The sequence below is a fragment of the Columba livia genome, chromosome 1 (assembly GCF_036013475.1).
Source record: "Columba livia isolate bColLiv1 breed racing homer chromosome 1, bColLiv1.pat.W.v2, whole genome shotgun sequence".
Lineage (NCBI taxonomy): Eukaryota > Metazoa > Chordata > Aves > Columbiformes > Columbidae > Columba > Columba livia.
This window is the reverse complement of record NC_088602.1, coordinates 123,013,823-123,037,678: the sequence shown is the minus strand read 5'-3', so window position 1 is coordinate 123,037,678 and position 23,856 is coordinate 123,013,823. Positions and strand designations below refer to the sequence as shown.

The following is a 23,856-nucleotide window of genomic DNA, read 5'->3' as shown; positions in this document are numbered from 1 at the left end:
CACCGGCCTCAGTTTACTGACATTTATGGCTTCAGATAAGAACACTGCTGCACACTGGAGAGGAATTGGCACAACACCAATATTCTCATTTGTGAATCACAGCCTCAAGTGTAGCTCTATTAGCTCCACCTTGTAAATCACCACTATGCTATTAGCAATCTTTCAATATGATGTGACATCTTTATTATAATGTTTTTCCACTAAAGTTTAAGTTCATATTTTAGTTAGCTCAGAGACAGATGCAGCTATATTTACCAGGTTTAATTAATTGACTATAAATAAAAGGCTGTAAGAAGAAGGCGTCTCTTTCACATGATGTTCAAGCTGTCATCATTTTACAGCAAAATGCAAAGTCAGACAGGAGAGATGTTACTATTTCTATACTTTACATTCATGTCTCAATATGTAAGCTAAAACTTTCACAGTATTGTGAAGGCTACAGTTTAGAGTCTCAGTCCTTTTGCAAAACCACTCATAGTACACGATCTACTTTAATCTATGACCATGCAATCTTTCATTAAGAATTTCATTAATTTGTGAGAACATCAGTGCAATTCCATTATTTACTTTGGCTTCAATATCTGTGGATTCTACAGTAAATAGGAACAGCATGCACAGACACACACAAACAAGTTGTGCTGGATTTACCTGACAAAAATTTGCAGAAGCTAATAAAATTTCTTTGAGAGATCTGGGGGCCCTTTTTGGTGTGGTAATGTAGCACATCTGTTTTTCTTATAGCCCCCAAGATACCCTGAATCATTCCCTACCAACTTCTTTAGGCATCCAAGGCAAGAGAGGCACAGCTGCAGGGAGCAGAGCAGTAGATATGCACAGCTGCAATGAGATGAGCAGAAGAGAAGAAGACTGGGCAGATGGGAGAGGAACAAAAAAAACCCAACCATCCAACCAACAATAACAACAAAAAAAAAAAGGTGGGGGCTTTGCAAGAAAATAAAAAAGAAAAATGCAAGAGGAGACAAAAAAGGCTGATGAGCTAGAAATTGCTGGAGAGTTCTCTCTTGGACATCCTGTTTATAGAGGTTTCTTATTGAGAAAAGTCAGCAGGAACAGCCACTAGGAAGAAACATGAACCCTCTTCCCGTTTCTTCTCCATGAGAATGGAACAATTTGTTTAGAGACACAGAGAGACATCCATGTATAAACTCAAAAAATAAACAAAGCCTTAATCCTTAAATACTGCTAAACACCCACATAACACTTAATATCAAGAAGGCTCTACTTTAATACTAACAACTGAATTCCACAAGACAGAGATGCAAAAGCACTGTCACGACTAATCTCTGTAAGAATGATAGAAGTGAAGTTACAGCTTGCCCAAAGCTGCAAAAGAATCAAAAAGCAGATGTTCATGATCCTACAAACAAGCCAAAGAACAAATACCTGCCGACACTGAGAATTCAAAATGCAGTTGGTTTGCAAAAAGGACAGTGGCTGGACTCTTAGCTAGCAACTCCTCACCCTTATCAAGGCTAGAGACAACATTTCACAAGTATTTAGAAGTGGCAGTACTCTCTGGCAGAGATTTACTCATAAGGTAAAGAGGTTTACTTACAGGAAAGCAGAGACTTATGAAAACTCCTAGGAGTTGTCATCTTAAAGCTAGGAAACCAAAATAAGACAGCCTTAGATCAAGGGTGTCAAACTCATTTTCACCGGGGGCCACAACAGCCTCGTGGTTGCCTTCAAAGGGCCAAATGCAATTTTAGGACTGTATAAACATAACCACACCCCTGCCTTAGATGAAGGAAACAGAACACCATGAAGGCAGGCACAAGTGATGAGAAAGCAAGAGAAAGGTCTCCAAGAGCTGCCTTTCAGCAAAGACTTGACAGCATAACCTTCTCTGAAGTTGAGGGAAGCTCTAGGCACTGGGGTTTCAGCCTGCCCAGGTGAGCTTTTTTGTTCAAGGGACAGAATGCAGAAATGCAAGAGTATCCTTGCACATCTGCACTATGCAAGGTAGCAAGAGAGTAATGGGTTGCTCCTACTATGCTCAAACACACATACATATTCCACAGAGACAAGAAGCTGGGGAGTGACCACATATCAGCACCACTGGATGGTTATGTACTAATATTAAGTCATATTAAGACTGATGGCAGATGCTGTGTAAAAATTACAGTTAGCAAGTCTAAAAGTGCAGATGTACCTGACAAAAATTTGCAGTGCTAAGACTGCACTCCCATGTCTCCAAATAGAACATCTAGTTTCATTAGATCTGGATACAAGATAAATAAGAAAAACAAAACAAACAAACCACAACAAAACATAAAAAAACAAAACAAAACAAAAAACGAAAAAACCCTTCAAGAACATTATTTAGATATTTCTTTAATTCGTAAGTAACAGTATTTGAACAATTCAGCACAAAAGTTACAAGTACTTGCGCCACCTGGATATGCCCAAAAATTTTTCAGCTCCCACTACTTCCATCTGAATAAATTAGCAAGTAATACTATGAGATACAGTCCTGTGATATCTTTTAGAAATACACGTTGTGATAGAAGAAGGAACAGTACGTAAAGAGATTTTATTTGTTTTCCCCCTCAATGCACCTCTTTCTTTCTCCAATAAGAATGAGCTCTTCCTGGGGATTATATGCAGGGCGATGTATGTCCTAAAGAGAAGGCACCATACATCGCAAGTTTAGAGCAGACTATTTTTGAAGCTTCAAACCACCAGCACTGTTGCACGGTGTCCTCTGAAGAGGAAACAATGGTTAAATAGCACATTGGTCTGTAGCAGCACTTTCCCATTTCACAGTCTAGTGAACTCACCCCATGTGATGGATAGGAGATCCAGCCCAGCTCCCCTTGAATTGTTTTTGAATCCAGCAGATTAACTACAAAAGAAGAGAAAATGAAGAGGAATGAGTCTCATTTGCCTCTGTCCAGTTAACCCCAGTTACCCGTACCAGAAGATGTGTTTATTTGGGGACCTTGTGAAACAGTTGATTTGTTCAGGTGGCCTGGCAGTTAGCTACAAAGAAAAAGGCAGACAAATGAAAAGGATCCTCTTGTTTATCTTAAAACAGGGTATGAACAGCAGATGGGGGAACTTTTCAAAATAATAAAAAAAAGTGACAAAAAACAAACAATGGATCACTGGCCAAATTAATTACAGCAGGGGGTGGGAACAGAGCACTTCTATCAGCTGCACAAACTGTAGCGTTTTCCCCTTGGATGCCTGAAATTTGGGTCAATGCATCTAACCACATAGGTGAGATCTGAATATTTTAACCATTATTTGATTAAAGGCCTCTATTTGGCATATATAATATTCTCAGAATACAGAAATAAATAATGAATGCTGACTAAAATCTTTCCTGTGGTTCTTTCCTCCTCCTGATGTAATTTATTCTCAAATTGTCTTGCAGTAGTGAAGTGTTTTCTAAATGTAAGGTGTAACACGTTAGATACAAAAGTAATTATTTACAATGTTACAAGTTCAGACAAACCTACTTTTAAAGAGGGTCATCAATTCATTGCTAATCTTCCTGTTGTCTTTTTTTTTTTTAAAGAGGCATGCAACAATTTTCAGAGTAAGAAGGAAGATATTATTTGTAAACAGTCTGATATAAACATTTTCTAGTCAATCGAATCAGTATTTTTATATCTATTTAAAAACATGACAGGTATTTAAAAATACAAATTAATGGCTATTCTTCTTTCGTATTTGCTTGTTATAAAAATAAATTCTATTCCTTATCCTGGCCATATAGTCTCTAAGTGCTTAACCACACAGTTCCCTAACTAACCATTTATGTATTAATATGAAGCATAAGAGGTTAATTGAGACAAAGTATCACACACACACACACACATACAAATAGCCTCTATATAAATACAAACCGATGAAGTATTAGCACACGACATTACAATGCTGTTTGCAACTGCACCAGTCTATGCACCTTCAATATTTATTATCTGCAATTTGGGCTTACTTTCATTGTGCTCCCACCCCCATTTTTTCCCCTTCAATGTGGAAATTACTGACAATGAGAAAATAAATAAATCCCATCATATGCACGGGAATTTTAACACCCGAGAATGATGGACCTGAAAGAGGTGGCCACTATAGCAGTCTGAGCAGCTTCAGCTCCTATTTGTAAGCCTGAAGGGTTGTCACTGCTCCCAGAACCAGATGGTATTGGTGCTCAGAGAAAAACAAAAGGACTAAAAAGAGAACGAATGAGGGAGATTATCTATGAATCTGCTAAGTTAAGCTATTTGTATTATTTCATCATTCTCCTTTTAATTGCTGTTTAATTTTGGACATCACTTAAAAAAAAAATAGAGCTATGAAAGCATTTTTTCCTGTTATTGGCATGTACAGGAGGAGACACAGTAGGGAAAAACAAATGTCTAGTATTAGAAACAAGACCATGTCATAAACAACCATAAATCCATACATTTGTCTACATTTGTGTGCGCATGCATTTGTGTTATGTGTACATATGCAGTGCTATACTACCATGAATGAGCTGCTCTGCCAACTATGTGAGGAAAATGTTTCCTCCTGCAGTATTTTGAATGTTTACCTACATCAATAAACAAAATATTGTTCCTAATCTTACAGAAATAACATAATCCAGTATTATATATTTATTTGCTCTCCATTTATTAATAATTAAATTCTCAGTCACCTAGACAAAGAAAAATCAGTCAGTCCTTTATTGAGTGCATAGGGCCCTAGGCAGACTATTCTGAAGCAAGGTTTGCATGTACAAAAAGGAAATACTAATAAAAATTCAAAAAGAAAAAGTGCACATCTTGCTTTCGTGACTACAAATTCACACAGATTATGGATTTCCCACAATAAGACAGACATGTTTGTCGTGCATCTCCAATACATGGTGGTGAAAGAAGTATGACTTCTGAGGTAAATTACTTGGCAATAAGTTGCTAAGGCAAATCACTCAGGGCTAAACTTAAGTAATGTATTTATTCTTTAAGAATAAGCTTCTTGAAAACATGATTGCAGCTGCTCTGAAATTTATGAATTCAGTCCAAATTCATGAGTCTCATCCCGAAAAATAAACAGGCAACAGACTGACGAGCTGGTGGTAGTTTCCCTGCCCAGACCTGCCAAGAAGCCTGGCAGTCAGAGCACGCCCGCAAGGTGCAGATCAGCCTTCAGCATCACTATCCCATATTGCTCTATGACACCTCAATAATGCCAACTCCCTGCTGCCTGCCTGTCTCTCAGAGCATGTTCATCAGGTTACCAGGTACTCCTATGAGAAATACTCACAGGCATTACAACAGGGCCATGACGACAACTGACTATTCAGTGCAAGCCATGCATGGCCCACGACAGGTGGATGCCCCAGCCATGAGGCAACTTGTGTTGCTGTGTATTGAAATGAAATCTATGACATCAACATTTTTTCAGCCTCTCTCCTTGATTCCACCTCCCTTATCTTCCTCACCTCCTTCAAACTGGCACTGCTAGGCAAACTACTTTTCCATGCTCCTAGGTATTTCACTTCATTTTATAAATCATTAGAATGGAGGTTTTCACACTGACTACAGTAGGATTCTAGCTCAGAAGCAAGTCAGAGAATGCAAGTAAGTACCTAAAAAGAGTGGTATGAATGCTCCCATTACTGACAAAATAATCAAAGCAAAGCTATGTTCCAGTCCTGTAACTTTATTAATAAGTAGTTTTGTGCTAAACATATTTATATGCTTTCACACTGCACAGTGTTCAACTTCCTTCATTTGTGCAAGAAGGAACAAAGCTTGTCAGGTCAAGTAACTATTTAACATCGAGCAGAATAAGATCAGAAAACCTTAAGTTCCTTCACCTTTCTAGCCACGTGCTCTTCAGTGATTATAAAGACCACTTGTTTCTATTTTATTTTGGTGAAATGCCAAGAAATAAAAGACCAGGGGAGCAAAAAATTACCTGAAGAAAGCAAACATAATTATATTGATCCCCTAGATAACTCTGCCTTTGCCTGGATGTCTTTGTCATTTGTCTAGTAAGATTATATTACAGTCAAGCAGAAACACATAGGAGACTGCCTGAGTGCTGAAATTGTTTAGAATCCAACTGAAATTCATACATAGAATACTTTTCCCCTATTAAAAAATAAGAAAAAAAATATTTTTCACCAAAAGTGTACTGTTCTTTAATAGTATCTAAAATGTAAAACATATTCCCTTTCAGCTAGTCACCTGAAAGAAATGCTTCCCTCTCCCTGAAAAAAGCTTCTATGACACTCATTTTTCCTGTGACTTCAAGATAGAGTTGTACACCTCGACAAAGAGCAAACAATTAATACAGAACCTATAGGCTGCAAGGATCATGGTCCCTAGGCAAAAATCATAGGGAAGGGTAATGTTATTTTTTGTCATTTTATGTTCTAACATTACATATCAGTCTGGAAATTGAAGGAGAAAATAGCATTTCTGTACACTAAGACTGAAGAAATACGTAAGGAGTGGATTAGATATTAATTTTCTGATTCATTTTTTTGCATGGATTTGTAGGATTAGGTGAAAATTTAAAAAGTAAAACTTTACACAAACATTGATTACTAATTTCAACTTTTTTCAACCCTGATGCATCCTGTAGTGTAACAAAAGGCAACACTTGGTTCACAAGACTGACCTGACCAATTCATGAAGCGTAACATGAAGACATAGTCAGATCACGATCAGTAGGCCAGTATCAGTGTGACCCTAACATTTTCCCACATACAATTAAATGAAAGCCAATGCTTAAATGTATTGCAGTTGCTTACAGCCATGTATTTACCAGATGAAAGAGGGAACTGGAGAGAAGTGAGTTTAACCTCTCTTATGGCACTGTCCTATGCAAGATGTGTGTCTTTAAGGAAAGACACAAGCAAACACACACACACAAAAAAAAAAAGAGGTCACACTACTTCACGTGGCAATAGATTTTCTTTCCTTGGAAGTGTAACAACCAGGTTCTCCTGAACAACTGGCCCAGCAAAGAGCACGGATGTGCAAGCCATCATAACTGTAGGTCAGATATGGTCCTAACTTCAGGGTCCAATTACCCACAGCTCTCATGTCCTTAAATGGGGTACTGGGGAAAAGAAGAAGAGGAAGGGTTGGCATATTATGTCCCAAAAATGATATCAACAGCACTTCGTCCTTTCTAATTATTACTGCTTTCCAGAAGAGAGTAAAGAGGTGTTTTTATAAGTCAAACCACATGAAAGAGAATCAGGATTTCCAAGTTCTTTCCAAAGCTTATGCATTTCTCACCCAACTCATTTGGACTCCTTGTATCTCCTCCTCCTGCAAAACTGTGTGAGTATAATTCAGCTAACTCTTACAGAAATCTCTGAGGTTCACCAGCCAGTTACTAAGTGTAACTCTTAAACTAGCTGAACAGCTTTGCTGCTATCAATGATACTTTCCTACAGAATGCCTTGAAAGGGATCACTGGTTATGATAATCTCAGTGTCCTGCATTGGTTCCCATAATTTAATTAACTCCCTTTAAAACTCGTAGTAAGTACGAGGGAAAATTTACCGGTATTAAAATACTGCAGCGTTACACAAACTCTTGGCTGGGTCTCTTGACTTGGTCCTTCCTACAACAGCCTTGCTCACCGTACTGTACATGTAGCTATCTCTGCCAAGGGCAGGCAAACTGGCAAAATGCTGACTAAGAACATGTTCTCTTTTTAGAAGCTCTCTCCTGCCTGACTCTTCTGGTCTTCCCTGTTCACAGCCACCAAAGAAAGCATTACTAGTTCCCTCAGTATGCATTTCTGCCCAGGGGGTAAAGGATGAATCTCTTTCCAGCCAACTAGAGCAGAGACATGGATGTGAAATGTGAAGCTCACTCATTCTCCTACTCATGGCATCAGGGAGAAGACAAATGAGGGCTTGGGTAGAATGTGACACACATCCCCGCTCACACTATCAGAAACTGCTTCCAGTTTGAGGGTGACGGCAGAGGGCCAGCCGCAGGGGTCACTAACAGCAGGTTTCATCAGGGGTAAGCAATGCCAGTGAAAGAAAAAGAACTGTAAAACCAGCAAGATACCTGAATACAGCCTGATAGCAGCAGCATTTCCAGAAACACATGGAATAATAACTGCTACAAAGAACTGAACACAGTATAAATATCGCTCCCAGTAAAAAAAATAAAAATAATAAACAAATGTTGTGCCAGATAGAACCAACCCAAGAAATGGCAAGGAAAACCTGCTAGAAGGCAACTTGCAATACCTAAAGAACATACAAGCAACTCCACCACTGGAAGGCATTTCCAAATCATATTCTTTACATCAAAAATATGGAGTACAGTCAATGAGGTAAAATATAGAAAATATTTCTTCGACTAATTAACATTTCCGATTAAAAGTTTTAAAAAACCCCAAAGAACAAGAAACCATCACTGTTTAGTGTTTTCCTGTTTGGCCTCAAACTGTCAGCTTAGAAATACGCTAGTTAGTTATTAAAAAAATGCTAACAAATGGGAAAATTAAGTTTACTATGCAGCTACAAAAAAGAAAAAATGGTGAATGCCCATAATTGAAATGTGTCATATAATCCTGAGCAGCAAAGAAAATACTTTGTGGCAAGAAGTCAGCCAAAACTTGGTTTTGGGGTGGGACAGAGTGGAGTCAGTGCAACCTCTGACATACATTTTTAGAATGGTGGCTTCTGCCTGGCTAAAGAGACTTGCACCTGGATTTCCATCCACCTATGGGTACAGATCTGAGTCTTCTCAATTCTCCACTCCCCCAGAAGTGGCAAAAGTGAAGTAAGTGGAGCTGCAGCAGATCAGGTTTGTATCTTTGGTTTATTCTGAGGCCAGAAGCAACAGATAGAGAGACAGACAAGCTGGGCCCAGGCAAGGCCAAAGGCAATGCACCTTGGTGCATTCACCGTAATTGCCAACTAGGATCAGCTATCATGCTGATGTTGCAGAAATCATGCTGAAATTTGCTAAGGTAGACCATGAAACCTTTGGAAATGGACAACACATAAGTCAAATCAGTAAATAAGAAACCGTCCCATGAAGCAATGCTAACCAGTGCAATATTCTCCTTCATGGAAGGGTGTTCAACATTGAAGCCTGGTTCTAAGCAGCAGACTTGGGGCCTGATTTGCTGCTCATCCATTAACAAAAAAAGTCGTCTGCTGTGATTTTGTGATCCTAAATTTTTCCTCAAGTATTGTAATATAGATGTCATTCTTGCTCACAAGAAAATGACCTTAGCATAACAGGTATCTGCTAGGTCCCCATCTACTAGCTCTGCTTTTACAACTGTGTCTCCCTCCAGCCTGGAGCACCCTAGGAGCAAAGTGACACTAAGTTACACAGAGTAAAGTCTCCTAAAAATAGCCAATGGAACATACTTTGTAATGCATACCCAACCCAAATGCCAACAAAGTTTGGCCCATTTACCACACAACTCCTTTCCAAATGTGAGATTTCTCAGTGAGATTTCTGCTACAGCTCAAAGCCAGACTACAGTCCTTTGAGAGGCACAATGCTGTGAGGTCTGCACTTTCAACCCTTCGTGCCTGTGCCATTATACTGTACAATACAAACATGATTTTGTGCAGAACATTCCAAATTTGGAAACTGTCATGTTCAATCTGTGGTTAAATTGCTGACTGAAGAACTCCACCAGGGTGGTGGCAAGAGATGAACAGACAAGGGACAACCAAAATGAATTGAAAAACAGTTGCTCCAGTACAGGAATCTTAACAAAATAAGACTGGATAGCCCAAGCCTCCATTATTTTCGTTTCAATGATCAGTAAATAACTGTTTCCGGAATTAAGAGATCGTGTTACAAATCTCAGACGAAAAGAAAAAAGACTAGCAATATGTGTCAAGTTATCCTATTGATTATTGCTTCTATAGAACATATACATCAATTTGGATTATTTGGCAAATTCTATTTTTACAGCAGTTGCCCATAGCTTTTGAAGAAGAAGAGTTTCATTGTCCTCACAGATTTTACTTTTCTCATCAAACACATTCCTCAAGGGCATCTGAGAACACATTTAGATACCTCAGTTTTTCCTACAGCTGAATACCGAAGCAGCCAAAGCAGGAACCTTACTGTGAGTTTCTCGCAAAAGGCTGCCGCAAAAGAGGGAACACAGGACAGCGATGAGCAATGCAGGAATGCCTATAAATAAAAGCATGGATTGTAAACTGCAAAAATAGAGCCAACCCGGGAGGCCCTGCGGCTGCACAGCAGCCCTCTCCCTGTTTGTTGCACACAGAGTGAATTTCAGTACTGCTGGGGATCAGCAGCACTCCTGTGCCCCCTTCACAGTGGCTCAGACCACGCTAACCGGCAGCCTCAGCTCTGAGCGCACCTCAGTCCCGCCAGCCAGGCTCTCATCACCTGCACTCGACACCAAGCAGAAGCTCTCCAGCAGTCTTCATAGAATCATAGAATCATTTAAGTTGGAAGAGACCCTCAGGATCATCGAGTCCACCATAACCTAACTCTAGCACTAAACCATGTCCCTGAGAACCTCGTTTAAACACCTTTTAAACACCTCCAGGGATGGTGACTCCGCCACTTCCCTGGGCAGCCTGTTCCAATGCCTGACAACCCTTTCCATGAAGAACTTTTTCCTAATATCCAATCTAAACCTCCCCTGGAGCAACTTGAGGCTATTTCATCTTGTCCTATCACTTCCTCCTTTTGCTAAGTGTGAAGCCTGCATGTAGAAAAGGGACAATGCCATCCTAAATCCCCTAAACAGCCAGGGCAATCACAATCAGGTCCAAAAATAAAAGCCACCCATGCAAGGTTTCAGAGAGCAAAACTGCAGAAGTACACTGTTTCTTAGCAGACAAAACTGGAACTGATTTCAAAGCAGAACAGAAAAGGAGCAAATGTTTTGTTGCTAGAAATCTTAGAAGGGTTCATGTCACACCAAAAGCCATTCCCTTCATGCTATTGTGGAAGGGCTCCAAGCAATACCTAAGGCAGCATATATAAAGCCTTCATCTTACCCTCTCTTCCATCAGTATCAAGCCTATTTAGGTGTGTGGACACACTTGAACCTCCTACCTTAGCACCTTGCAGAAGTTATTCTGGCTACTGTAAAGAGAAAACAAAGACAAGTCATTTCTTCACTGATGATGACATATGAACTAGCAGCTCTTTTTGTAGGAGCGAGGTGACAAATCCATACACTGCTTTTTCTTGGACTACCTGTCTGCATTACGCTGACAACCACCCATCCATTCTCAGGGATGACCAAAGACAAAACAGATTTTATTTCTTTTTATTAGTCTGAAACATGAGAGTCCTATTGATATTGTTAAAGTAGCATAAAGCTCAATTTCCAAGTATGCAAAACCATATGACTGGCGGGCTGGAATGCAATGTTTATCAAAGGGGCCTAATAAGGTTTCAGTTTTATTAGGCTATTTCCTGTAAGTTGATATGTGCCAGTTCTTTTCATTAAGACAAGGATATAAAAATTAAAAATGGATTACCCTAATGGGTTCCAAATTACTGTGTCGCTTTCACTTCTTTGCATCCATTTTTTTAAAAAACAGTTCTAATTGGTCCTTTTCCAGTACCACCTAAGAGGCATAAACCCCTAGATATCTGAATTGCTGTTCAGCTGAACTCACATTCAAATCAAAATCCTGCAAATCTCATTCTACTCTACTACTATAATGTTAACTCTGAACCATTGAAGCATCATGTTAGACATGTAAATGCAAAATGGTGGACACTGTGTTAAAAGGAAGTTTAAATTGCAAAAGCCAAGTTTGTCTTTATCAGGAAAAACAAACAAACAAACAAAACCACAAACAAAACAAAAACAAACAAACAAAACCCCCAACAGAAACTAAGGATGAAATTCAGTTACCTAAACTCAGCTGCCCTGTGCCTTTCACCAGCCCAGACTAGAAGTGGGTCTCTCGCAGGATGTGCTGTATTTGCCAGTCCTGTTGGGTGGCTGAATCCTGAGGCACATAAAATGGTACCATATGCCTGTGTCTAGCCAAAACTCAACAGCAAACATTACTCAAACAATTTTAATAAGCTCTAAAGCACTTCTCAAAAGGGATTAAGCACACTGCACAACTAAATCTTTTTACTTCTGCATTCCTCCTCCCTTGGGAAAGACATAATATTCAGTATTCATTAGTTTTGCAGAATTGAGCTCTCCTAAGATCTGATAGATTTGAGGTCCACTGGAGTGCTACAAAGATCTCCTTTGGGAAGCCTTCTAGGAACTTAAAGTGGAAAAAAAAACCCAAACCTTGCTACATAGTGTCTGTGTTCACTTAAAGTAAATTGAGAATTCCAAACCCAGTAAGACATGACCAGTTTCTAGAAATCTAGATACCAAAAAGTATCACAGAAAAGATCCCTGGGCACACGCAGCACCCATGACTAAAAGTTCTTAAGTTCCCACCAATTTTACTGCAGTTCAAGCACGTTCAAGGTCCTGAAATCACCAAAAATCACAGCAAGTAATCAATAGTCCTTTGATGACAAATTTTGAAGACAAGAACTGGATCATAAGACTTGTAAAAAAAATTCTGAGAATCCTGCAATACTACATTTGGAAAGCCACCTACTCTGGTGTGCCCTGACAGAGTTGTGTCAAGCATTTCTTCTCTCTTTCCATGATTCAAGGGTTCCAGCTTTCATGGCCTATGAAATGCTTGGGTTCTTAAACAGCTACTCCACAAATAAAAATAAACCCACAGAGAAAATGGCTAAACATCCCAGTACAAATTGGGGGAGTAAAATGCCAATAGCACATGAAATCTCCTCAAATGTCACGTTGAGAAAATCAAGATGCTAAAACCAGTTTTATTTTCCAGTACAGTGATGTCACCAACATGATATTTTCATTGTTTGCCAGGTTAACAGAATTTATGGAGGTAATTAATGCAGAACATGTGTGCTGAGCTATCCATATGAAAAATGGAATTGCCCCTGACTTCATTTGCTGCCTTTGCAACCAAAACCCCGCTAACATCTTTTTTCACTATTTCCATATGTGAGAAATACAAATATTTATAACAAAGGTAAATGCCTAAATGACTGTTCTATTCCCATCTACCCACAAGCCAGTTTTTCAGACCCCTGTCTTCTGCTTATTCCTCTACTTCCATTGCCTTTCCACAAACAGGTCCGGTTTCCATTACATTCTACAAACTAAGCATGTTCCTCATACCTCTTCTCCAGAATTGCTTCCCTTAGTTACCATGGACAGTTTTTGCTTCCATTTCTTGAACACTCTCTGCCCAGCTCTAACCCAGCTTTCAGGATCAACACAAGCAACTATGGAAAAAGCAATGCCATTACACATATGATTCTTTTCCTGTGTCTTTTTTTTTCTGGGCATCTACAGAATCAAAGCATCCCCTTTTTGGTGAGCAGCATTTAATAAGAAGGAACAGACAGGCGTTCTTCCCAATGAGGAAAAGACAATCTCTGCTATCTACTCTTTATTGGCTGAATGTTGATTTATGGGAAGGAAGACACAGAAGAAAAAGCACAGGCACGAGGGAAAGACTGCAGGGCAGTGCGGATGGGTGGGATGAGAACAAGAGAGACCAATGAGTTTTCCCCTACAGTCGGGTTACTTCTACATGGTTTGGGTGAGCACATTACATTTTCCACAGCTGTAACCACCTTTTCCAGGAAAGCTCAACTCTTAACCATTACTAGGACATTTGCTCTCAGAGGTAAATCATCCATGGGATAAAAGCTTTTGCGGGATAAGGTCCCTACCATCTCAGAACCTGTTTTTAATATAAGTGCCTTAAGTGTGTGTTCTCCATGGCTGGTCATGAACATTAAGGCTGGACAGACATAATTTACTTTTTTTTTTTTTTTAAAAAACAAAACAAACCAAGCCACAAACAAACAAAAAAACCCAAGCACCATTACCGAAAGATTAAATAGAATGGTAAAAATGCCTCTACCCTGCCTAAACTGCAGCCTCTGTTGAAATTCACTACTGGTAAATCATAGTCATGAAACTTACTAATGTAAACAAAGCTTAGACATTCAGGGAGGCAAGGAATTTCTTAATTTGTGCTTTGCTCAGTGTTCAGATCATGGTCAGCACTGACTTCTGGTTTCCTAACGTTGTCATTAATTGGAGAAAGTTTGGATCTTGGTTTGATTTTTTCTAGGATTCAGGTCCAACTTTCACTTCATCTCTGCCTACCTATGCTCTTTTTTAATCCTTCTCTCTCCCTCTCCAAAAGAGATCTTTCAAAAAGTGTTGCCTCTCGAAAAAACAGCAAACAGAGCAAAAATCCTCTAGCTGCCTTCTAGCTTCTCAACAAGTAAATCAAGAAATCCAATGTCACTCATCGTTATCTGTTACTGCACAAAGTTTGTGGGAAGCCTACCATGACCAAAACATATTTTGGTGCTTTAATTATTATTTAAAGAGTAGCCCTTCACTCTGGATTTTCTACAAACCCCTCCCTTCCTAGGCAACAGTTTAAAAGTTCTGGTTTTAATAATTGTCCTCTTATGCTATGCTTTAGCAATTTTTTTTTAATTATTTTTAAAAGAAGAGACCGATGCAATGCAAACCTTTCCATCCAAATATAGATATAAAAATGCTATGAGAAGCCATCTGGAAAGAAAAAAAAAAAAAAGGAAAAAAAAGAAAGCACCATTCCCACACCTTATTACACTAAAATGCCCTGACTGAACCTTAACATTCATCCTATTGTTCACTTAATTGCTAGCAAGTTTTAACCACTGTTCATTCGGTCTGCTATTCTTCTTTCATCAATATTTTTCCAGCAGATTAATGGGATTTTCTTCCATATTTTGCCTGAAACAGCAGGACACAGTACTTTAATGGAAAAAAAAGGAGCGTGGCACTAAAGTTTCTGCTTACAGTGTGTCTGGTTTAATAACATCTCTGCAAATTTAAGGCTGTACATGCTGCTGTTTCATTCAATCTACCCGTCACTCTCACAGACTGCAACTCTTTTGTCACTGTCCCAAGATTTCTTTCAGACAGGATTATCATTATTTCTCCATCTTTCTTTCTTTCTTTCATTCACTGCAGAAATTTAGAAGGAATCTTCAGTCCAAGGGATGGAATTTTAAGCATACATCAGTTTCACACTACAAAATGAGTACTTACTCTGCAAAACAACTACTTGTGTTAGGATTTATCAAGCGCCTAAGAAATTAAGATGCACAAGAGTAATGGCAGGGGATAAAATCCTAACCCAGCAAGTTACTACCACGTTCTCTTTCCAAAATTATACTGTTGGGAGTTCACCTCTAATCTTCTGACTTAAACCATTTTCTTTTAAATTGTGGGTCTTTTTAAAAACAGTTTACATATATATATATATATATTTAAAAAAAAAAGTGCTACTGCTTTAAAGTGTTTATGGAAATAAGGGCTACAGCACTGCAGTTAATTTTTAGCAAAACAGATCACTTAACAGTAGTCACATGTGTTTGTAAACAAAATTTTTTCCATTTCACTGTATCATTTCTTACTCTAGCTCTTTTCCTCCTCAAAAATGTATTTCCCTCAATTTTCAACAATGCTTGAACAAATCAAACAATTTGTTTTCATAATAAAGGAAATGTTAAAAAAAAAAAAAAAAAAAACCTACATCTCACTACAGAAAAGCAATTCTTTGGATGTTGGAATCGTCTTTAAGAAAGGTAACAGGTTAGTGAGATTCCTGTGGCCCACCTCTCAAGTTTTATCCAACACCTCTGGACAAGTCCCATCAATTTTGCATCTTAAGGTGACCTCTCTGTGTTTCAATACTAGCTACACTGAGTAGAGCTTTGTACTTTAACAAAAATAAGGACAAATTTCTATCTCTAGGTTGTTTGTTTATTGGGATTTGTGTTTGTTTTTAAAGAAAAATAAAAGAGCAGCTACAAAGCGGTGGTACCTACATGAATTACAGGTATCTAAGGAACTAACTCGGGCTCTGTATAAAAATCTACTAACAGTTCTGTTGTATTTGGTAACAGCTCTGTAGTGACCCTCACTGGTGATAAAATCCAGAGCTCTGAAAACAAGAAAACGAACACCTGCATCTGTATTTCTAAACTTTCATCAAGTGGGGATTACAAGAACAAGAGCCACTACATACACTCCTAGAGGAAAACTTGCAAGTTGTGAAACGGAATCAAAAGTACGTACACTAATAGCAATTTACTTAACTCTGGTGGATAACAAAAAATTAAAACTAATTTGTACGTCTTCCCAGATGGGAATGAAAAATTTAAGTTCAATCAGAATGCTGTCCTGATTTGCAAAGATTTCACGTAAACAGCGTGTAAACTTAGCATGCCTATTATCTGTTTAATGCTTTTCCTTCAGTAGTGCCCCTGAAGCCTAATTTCCTGAGGCTGAGAGTACAGAAGAGTTCTAACCTGTTTCTACACCCTGACTGCTTCGTAGGTTACCAAATACATTTTATCCTAACTAACTGCAATAAGAATTAATTGCTGTGTCAAATTTGGACATTTTTGTATTTCGAACATCTGCTTTAAGTTTGATATAGACAATGTAGTGATTTTTCTTTTTAATAAGCAGTATTGAAATCAGCAGTAAGACAAGACAAACTTCAGTAACAGAAAAGAAATTAAATTATTCCATGTGTTACAGCCCGCTATAAAAAATTTTGACAGAAAGTAAGGAATTTAACCAACTTACTTCTCCCATTGCACAGGATTTTGAAAACATCATGATGTAAATTTTAAACATGTTCATTATTTGTCTAATCATAGAGCTTAGGATTAAGCACAGAAGCTTTGAATAAGATACAGCTGTATGAAAAACAGCCCTCAAGACCTCCATGACTTTGAGCTTTCTAAAATTAAATTTTAAAAAGTATCACATTAATATTTCTAAACCTAACTTTTTTTGCAGATAAACACTCAGGAGCAAGCCATAGGCACCAGCAGTAATTGTGTCACAATACATGAGGACTTATCTGGACCTAATCATACCTGACATATAGTGAGGAGAGATTTCTAAATAGCATTTCCCCCGTGCAAGCCCTTTAGATTCTATTGAAAATTTTCCAGTATTGCCAGCCTTTCCCAAAAGTGCATGCAAAAGTTGGGCGGGCATTTTGCTCCATGGGCAGACAGTGCATTTTTCAGAACTACGCCAAGAGCTGTCATTACTACAAAGGCACAGTAAGTCGTCTTTAGCGACTATAACTGTTAACAGAGACCAGCCCAGATAAAATGGTGCATTTAATTGCGCAGTTACACAAAGTTCTGAGATGGTAATCAATGAATAAAAGATGAAACCGCATCTCCAAATCCAATACACACTGAAAACAGAGGATGATTGGAACCTTCTTGCTGTAAACCAAAACAGACACTATTTGAAACCAAGTACTGTAAGCAGATTTACCGTATTGATCCTTTGGTAACTGCGTTCGCAAGAAATTAATTTTATGCTAGATTGAGAGGTTACAAGAAGTTTCCTGTCTGCACAGTCAAAATATTATTGAAGCAATTCAGGTTGTCAGTAAAAGCTTAAACAAATTTGCTGATAATCCTGTTAATGACCTAGGTCAAGTGTTAACTGTTGTGGGTTATAAAACAGTGAAATTAAGGTTGCTGGTACCCTCAGGCAGGCAATATAGTTACCGAAGGGACAGAGGAAAAATTATTAAATTATAGAATGACATAGCTCATTCAGTTTCTTGACACTGTAGAAATTACGCAGAAAGAAACTGCATCGTTCTAAAAAAAAAAAAAAAACCCACAATACTCCCTAAAAAGAAAATATCCAACAGAATGGACGAGCAGAATGTGGTTTCTACATATCTACAGGGTTTAGTTTGCAACTTCAAACTGGAAAAGTTAGATGGTAAATCTTCCTGACATTTTCCTGCCTCACGGAAAGTAGCACACACCTTGCCACAGCACATTGATAAATTTGAACTTTATGGAACCTTCTTGAGCTTCTCTGATTACGTAGGTAAAACGTATGAAGCTTTGCGATGAGCACAGCAGAGAGTTTAAAAATAAACTCAATGGAAAACCTTTAAATAAAACTTCTCTGCGATCAAGCCAATTAATAAAAATTCAAGCACTCTAAGAAAAAAAAAAAATAAAGAAAAAACTGCATTTAACACCACAAAGTGAAGTAAGCCAACAACTCACTTTCAGCCTCTTTCATTCTTTTCTCCCTTCATCCCATCTGCTTCCATTGCAGTATTAGTACTAACTCAGTCATCAGCTTTAGCGTTAATTGCAAATGTTAACTGAAGTTGTACTTAAAAAAAGAGTAATCCTTTCATGTCAGATAAATTTAGGAAACATCACTAAGAACTCTGAACATATTCTTGTTGGGTGTCTACTGCAAAATTCGTGTCTCCCAGAAGTTTGACAAAGCTATATACACATAGCAAAAATTAGATCCATGGCTTTGTTAAAACAATCCATGAGGAGAATTTCAGCAGTAGCTTTAATATAAGCGTACGAAAGAAACTGTATACATGTTTATTTATACGCCTATATTAACAATCTCCTTCTCAGTGTTGGAAAAAGACCCCACAGAAATGCAGAAACATCTATTTCTAGTTTTGGGGGAAAATTTATGGTAACAACAGCAGGTAGGTAAGTGAAGAGGTCAGAAAAAGAGCATTTAAAAGAGGAAAACAATCTTTTGACATAATTTAAAACTGCATCCTAATGCTTGATCACCAAACAATTTAGTATGTCAGCAAATTATAATAATTCTGATTTCTAAACTCACATGATGAGCCTAAATAAGCTGTAAATAAATAAAATAATTACTGAGCTTTTCTAACGGGGTGTGTGTGTGTGGGGGGGGTTCTTTAAAGTTCATCTCATTTTTAGAAGAAACACTAGGTGTTCCCTTTTATTTTGAAAGGAACAGCAAAATACATAATTGAAAAAAGCAAGCATTTAAAAGTGGGTTACTGTCTGGTAACTGCATTTATACTGTTGTTTTCACTAGCCATTTTGAAAACATTGCCCAAATCATACAAGTTCTTGAAGCTGAATACAGAATAGAAGCAGTATCTGCTGAAAGCTGACTCAGACAAGTATGCTTAATGCGCACTCTGTACAGCACCATTTTTTTCCTCCTGCCTCAATTCTCAGTGTCAGTGATTTAAAACAAAGAAACAAAAAGTGTGGGTTTGCAAATTGGAATGTTCTAATATCTTTTTTGCATAATTAGTCTCAGTTTACAGACTGTGTCTGTCTACCACTGCCATGGCGGCAGAGCTGCTCCGCTGACTGACAGAACTACATACATTCCCCAAAAGCTTTTAATAAGACAAGAGTAACCCCATCAACACTCTGTTTTTCATTTCTGAAAATCATTTGTGAAAGATGACAATATTTACAAAATAACATACATCTGGACGCTTAGAAGTGATCAACTGTTAGAAGTACATTCTTCTAAATAGCATATGAAGCACTGTGCAGGCGAAACAAATTTACATAAAACATAAAAACGGATGATACACCGCTCTTCTGGTATGGTGGTACCATAGCTTCCTTCCGAGCAATAAAACCAACTGATTCAAGATTACCCAGGATTTGTAAAGTTTGAATCTTTCCTTATTTCTTTTACGTTATAATTCTTTTTCCTTCCAGAAATCATTTAAAGTCATTATCATACTGTCTTATCCCACAGACACACAGAATATCAATAAATACATCAGCATTATTTATACAGGACAAATGATTGTTCTAATAGCTTTGGTATCTGTTTCTCTACAGAAATGCTACAACCCAAGCAGGTGCAAGTTTTCCATGGTTGCTTGACGCTAGAAGTTCTTCACAACCTTTGGCCTCTAGATTTTATCCCTAAAGATGATTACACTGGACATCCTGGTCATGCCGACTGCATCCACGGTGCAAGAAGGCAAAAGCTGCATTTCCTTTTTTTTTTTTTTTTTAATAGGAAAGTGCAATCTTCTCTTCTTCAAAAAGTGTTTCAATTACTTTTTCAAGCAGTGCCTAGTGGTCATTATTTCTCTCTGAAATCTAAAACACATTTTCATCAAATGTCATCTTAAAAATTCTCATAGCAAAGGAGAACAAATCACTCATGCTTCGTTTCCCCAAATTTACACACATTCACATACCCACACACCATTTTAACACATGAAAAAAAATTGATATGAAACCACTACACAACCAAAGAGAGGTTTTATCGGGGAGCAAGCTTCTTTTTTGTATTAATTAAAAGTTTTGAAAGAGAGGATGACTAATGAAACCACCATCCCTACACATATAAAAGGCATCACAGCTCAGTTATCACTGGGGTGAGGGAGACGGGGGCCAAGCATTAGTCTTTATAGCTTATTTTTATTAATAAACACACGAATCTGACTCCTACCGCTGTCTGCTAGCAGCCATCTATTTGAGGCTACAAATAAGGAGGCGACTCTCCCTGAGCGGCAGCCGCGGGGACGCGGGGCACCTGCCGGGTGCTAGGGCGCTCCGGCTCCCCCGGCGCCGGGAGACCGCTGCCGCCCCCACCGCCAAATGTCCCTTGCCCCTTCTCCTCCCCGCCGCCCATCTTGCTCCCCACCTCGTCCCCGGGCGCTGCGGCGCTTCGCCGCGCATCGCCCCGCCGCCACCCCCAGCGCACCCCACCAGTGGAGGGCCGGGGGACGGCACAGGCTGCCCTTCCCTCGCCAACTTTCCTCGGGGAACGGGTAGGGGGCGGCTGCCCCTCCGACTGCGGCTCCCGCACCGCACCGGGCGGCGGCCGCTCCTGAGCGGCTGTGAGTGGGGACGCGGCCGCGCTGCCAGAGCGCAAGGCGAGAGAGAGCCCTGCGGTCCCGGGGCGAGGAGCCGCTGCTGCCCAGGACCACCTTAAGGGGACGGAAATAAATAAATAAATAAAATCAACAAAAAGAGAGAGAGGAAAAAAAAATATAGGAAACGGGGGAAAAAAACGGGAGAGCGCTCAGCGGGTCCCCCAACCACGCGTCCCCGGTGGGACCCGGCCGGGCCGCGGCTCACCTTCGTTGCCGGGGCGGGCGCTCAGACGCCCGGCGGCGCCGAGGGCAGCGCAGAGCAGCAGCAGGAGAAGCAGCAGTAGCAGCGGCGGCGGCGGCGGCAGGCGGCGGCGGTCCATGTCGGCGGGGCAGCGCGCAGGCAGAGCCGCATGTCTCCGCACCGCATGCCACCGCTCCGCGCCCGCTCCGCTCCGCGCTGCGCCGCGCCGCCGGGACCATGCCCCGCGCCCGCCCGCCTTCGCGCTGCGCCCGGGAGGGGCCGCCCCCGCCCGGCCCCGCCGCCGCCGCACCGCCCCGGGCCCTAGCGCCGCCCCGCCCACCTGCCTGTCCGCGGGGAGCGGGGGGGGGTGGGACGGGGGGGCGCTCCCGAGCGGGTTTTCCGCGGGATTTGCGCTCTGAGAGGTCGCCGTCCGCGCACCGGGACCCTAGTCGCAAAGGGAGGGGTAGGGGAGAGTGATAAATTCCGGGCGGTGAGGGGCAAAGCGCAGAACCTGCCCCTGAGCCGGAAAGGATGCCCCGTGGCATGCGACATTGAGCGGGATCTCTGCAATACGGGATGACATAAATCACATAACTCGGAAGCCTCGGCTGGCCGTTTTAGCCAGCTACAATCCGATCATGTCCAATTACCGGTCTTTGCAGGGCTGAACACCACTGTAAAGTAGCGGTAGAGCCTTCAGAGTTTCACAGGGCAGCCATAGCAAGCTTGCTAAAAAAATGCCAGTTAGATCATTCATCCCTTTGCTGCCTACAGTGACTATAGCCCAGTCTGCTTCACACAGAACCATAATTCTGACCCCAAAGAACACACTTTGACCTCAGCAAACTGGAGCCTTGGTGGTGGTAGGGGCCTCTTCTCAGATGCTTTCTGTAGGGTTGTGCAGCTTTACTCTAGAAGTTACCATGTTACCATGTAAAATGTGTATTTTATAAGCATTCCCTACCTGTGTGCACCTTACATCCAGTACCCTCAGCCCATCAGAGGCCCCAGAGTACCTGTCAGAGCAGAGGGCAGAGCAGCATGCAGGCAGTGTTGCTATTCCACTGTTCCTAGCGGGGAATCACTGCAGAGCAGCACCTCCCAAGCTTCCCCTCCTGTGGATCATTTCTTCAGAATATGGATACCTTTCTTCCCAAGTGACTCATCTCAGGTCTCCAGAGCCACCCAGCGTGGTTCTGTGGAAATGGAAAAATATTTGAATAATACTGAGGTCAAATAAATATTTTACTTCAAACCAAAGCTATGCACCCATGTAGTATGAGGTCTTGCTCTGAATGTGCATACTGCCTGCACAGACAGCAAGAAACTGGCCGGAAGGAAAGGAGCCTTCAGCAACAGATGTGGAACTACAGTGCAGAAGTAACATCAAAAATCTTTGATATCACAGAAACCAAACCCTGATATTTCAGAAACCAATATGTTAAATCCCTGAACAACCTTACTTTCCACAAATACAAAAGAATTGTCCTATGTGTCCTCAGGGTCACTCGCAGCAGCAGGACAGCTGAGAGCTGCCGCCTGCAGCATTTGAGCTCCAAGTTTATCAATGGCAAAGCTGCCTGTGGGGCAGCACTGCAACACAGTACCACCAACTCACTTCAGCAGTGATGCACCTTTGCTGCACCCCAACAGCAGAAGAAGAGGTGCTGGGCTGGTTGCAATTCAGAGCCTGTGCCAATGTCTCTCCTGCACAGTATTGGCATAGCCCAAACTATTTGGTTTAGCTCTGCAAGGTTTGCACTGTGCTAAAGGGGTTGGAAATGTACATAAGGCAAACTAAAGGAGATACGAGGCCGTGAGAAGTCAGTCTCAGTCAAGCACTCGTTTCAAAGGAGTACAGTTGAGGACATGAGCATTATTTTCTTCTCCTTCCCTGTTTCCAGGTTTGATAACTCAATCAGATTAAGAAATCATCGCATCTAATAGCATCCATTGTTTCATGTCTCCAGCTGTTCCTTTCACTTATACTTGTATTTAGCATCTACCCTACTTATGTCCTCTCTGGTTAAATTTCCAAAAGGACAAAGAGAGATGCCCAAGTCTTTTGACTAGGGATCTCCAGAGTCAGGGTGATCTGGCCATAGGGTTAACAGTGTATGGCCCAGAGAAGGGGACCTCCTGTCCTCCTTTGTCTTTGTCATGGTTCATTTCATTATACCTTTTAATTTATTTCATAAAGATGTTTTTTCGCAGCAAAAAATCCAGAAACATACACTAATTTCCTCAGAAAGTTACCCTCCCTAACAATAAAACCTGTTTTGGTTTGGGTTTTTTTTTTTCAAACCTTTTCCTTTTTCCTTTCCCTAATCCTTTCTAGAATACACATCTGTCTTCCTTGAGTTCTTCTGTACAGCAGAGGCAATTCTACTATTTAAAACATCATTAAATTCTCAGGACTAGTAGTTTTGGTCTCTGTTGAGCCACATCTTTCTTTTATGACTTCAGGTAAATATTCTTTTAAGGTGGAAGAAAAAGGGTGAAGAAAAATAACAAATCTCTGCAAAAAAAAAAAAAAAATATCACTTCTATTTTCTGTTAGTGGGAAAAAGTTATTCCAAAGAAGCAAAGAAAGGCATTTTTGTTTTTCAGTCTTCAAGTTGTGTGTGTATAAAACATCTGCACCTTCCAGCTGCAACACCTGATTCTGCTCTTACTCCTCCTCTGGAAGAGGGAGGCTGAGCACCCACCATGGTTTTACCACATAACAGTGATTTGCTGAAGAAGGAAAAGAGAAAAAGGAGAGGCAACCACATCCAACCACCAAACCCTATTTTCCTCCTCTTGGGAAGAGCCACAGGATTTCAGCATTCCCCTTCTCATGCTTCTGCTTCGGAAAAGAGGAGCTTTTACA

General features: G+C 40.3%; 1 protein-coding gene across 3 annotated transcripts in view; it reads right to left on the bottom strand.

Moving 5' to 3' along the window:
* The window catches only part of EPHA3 (EPH receptor A3), a 230,011-nt gene extending 207,831 nt beyond the window's left edge, over positions 1-22,180 (bottom strand). For 2 of the 3 annotated variants that reach the window (XM_065076418.1, XM_065076426.1), the window contains exons 1-2: positions 21,009-21,263; positions 2,802-2,866 (exon numbers count right to left, since the gene is read on the bottom strand). In XM_065076418.1, the coding sequence (XP_064932490.1) occupies positions 2,802-2,866; positions 21,009-21,123 (180 nt within the window). In that variant the 5' untranslated portion in view covers positions 21,124-21,263. Of the gene's footprint in view, positions 1-2,801; positions 2,867-21,008; positions 21,264-22,000 lie in introns of those variants that run through there. The other variant, XM_021287743.2, reaches the window with a different exon arrangement.
* Between the last annotated feature and the right edge of the window lie 1,676 nt (positions 22,181-23,856).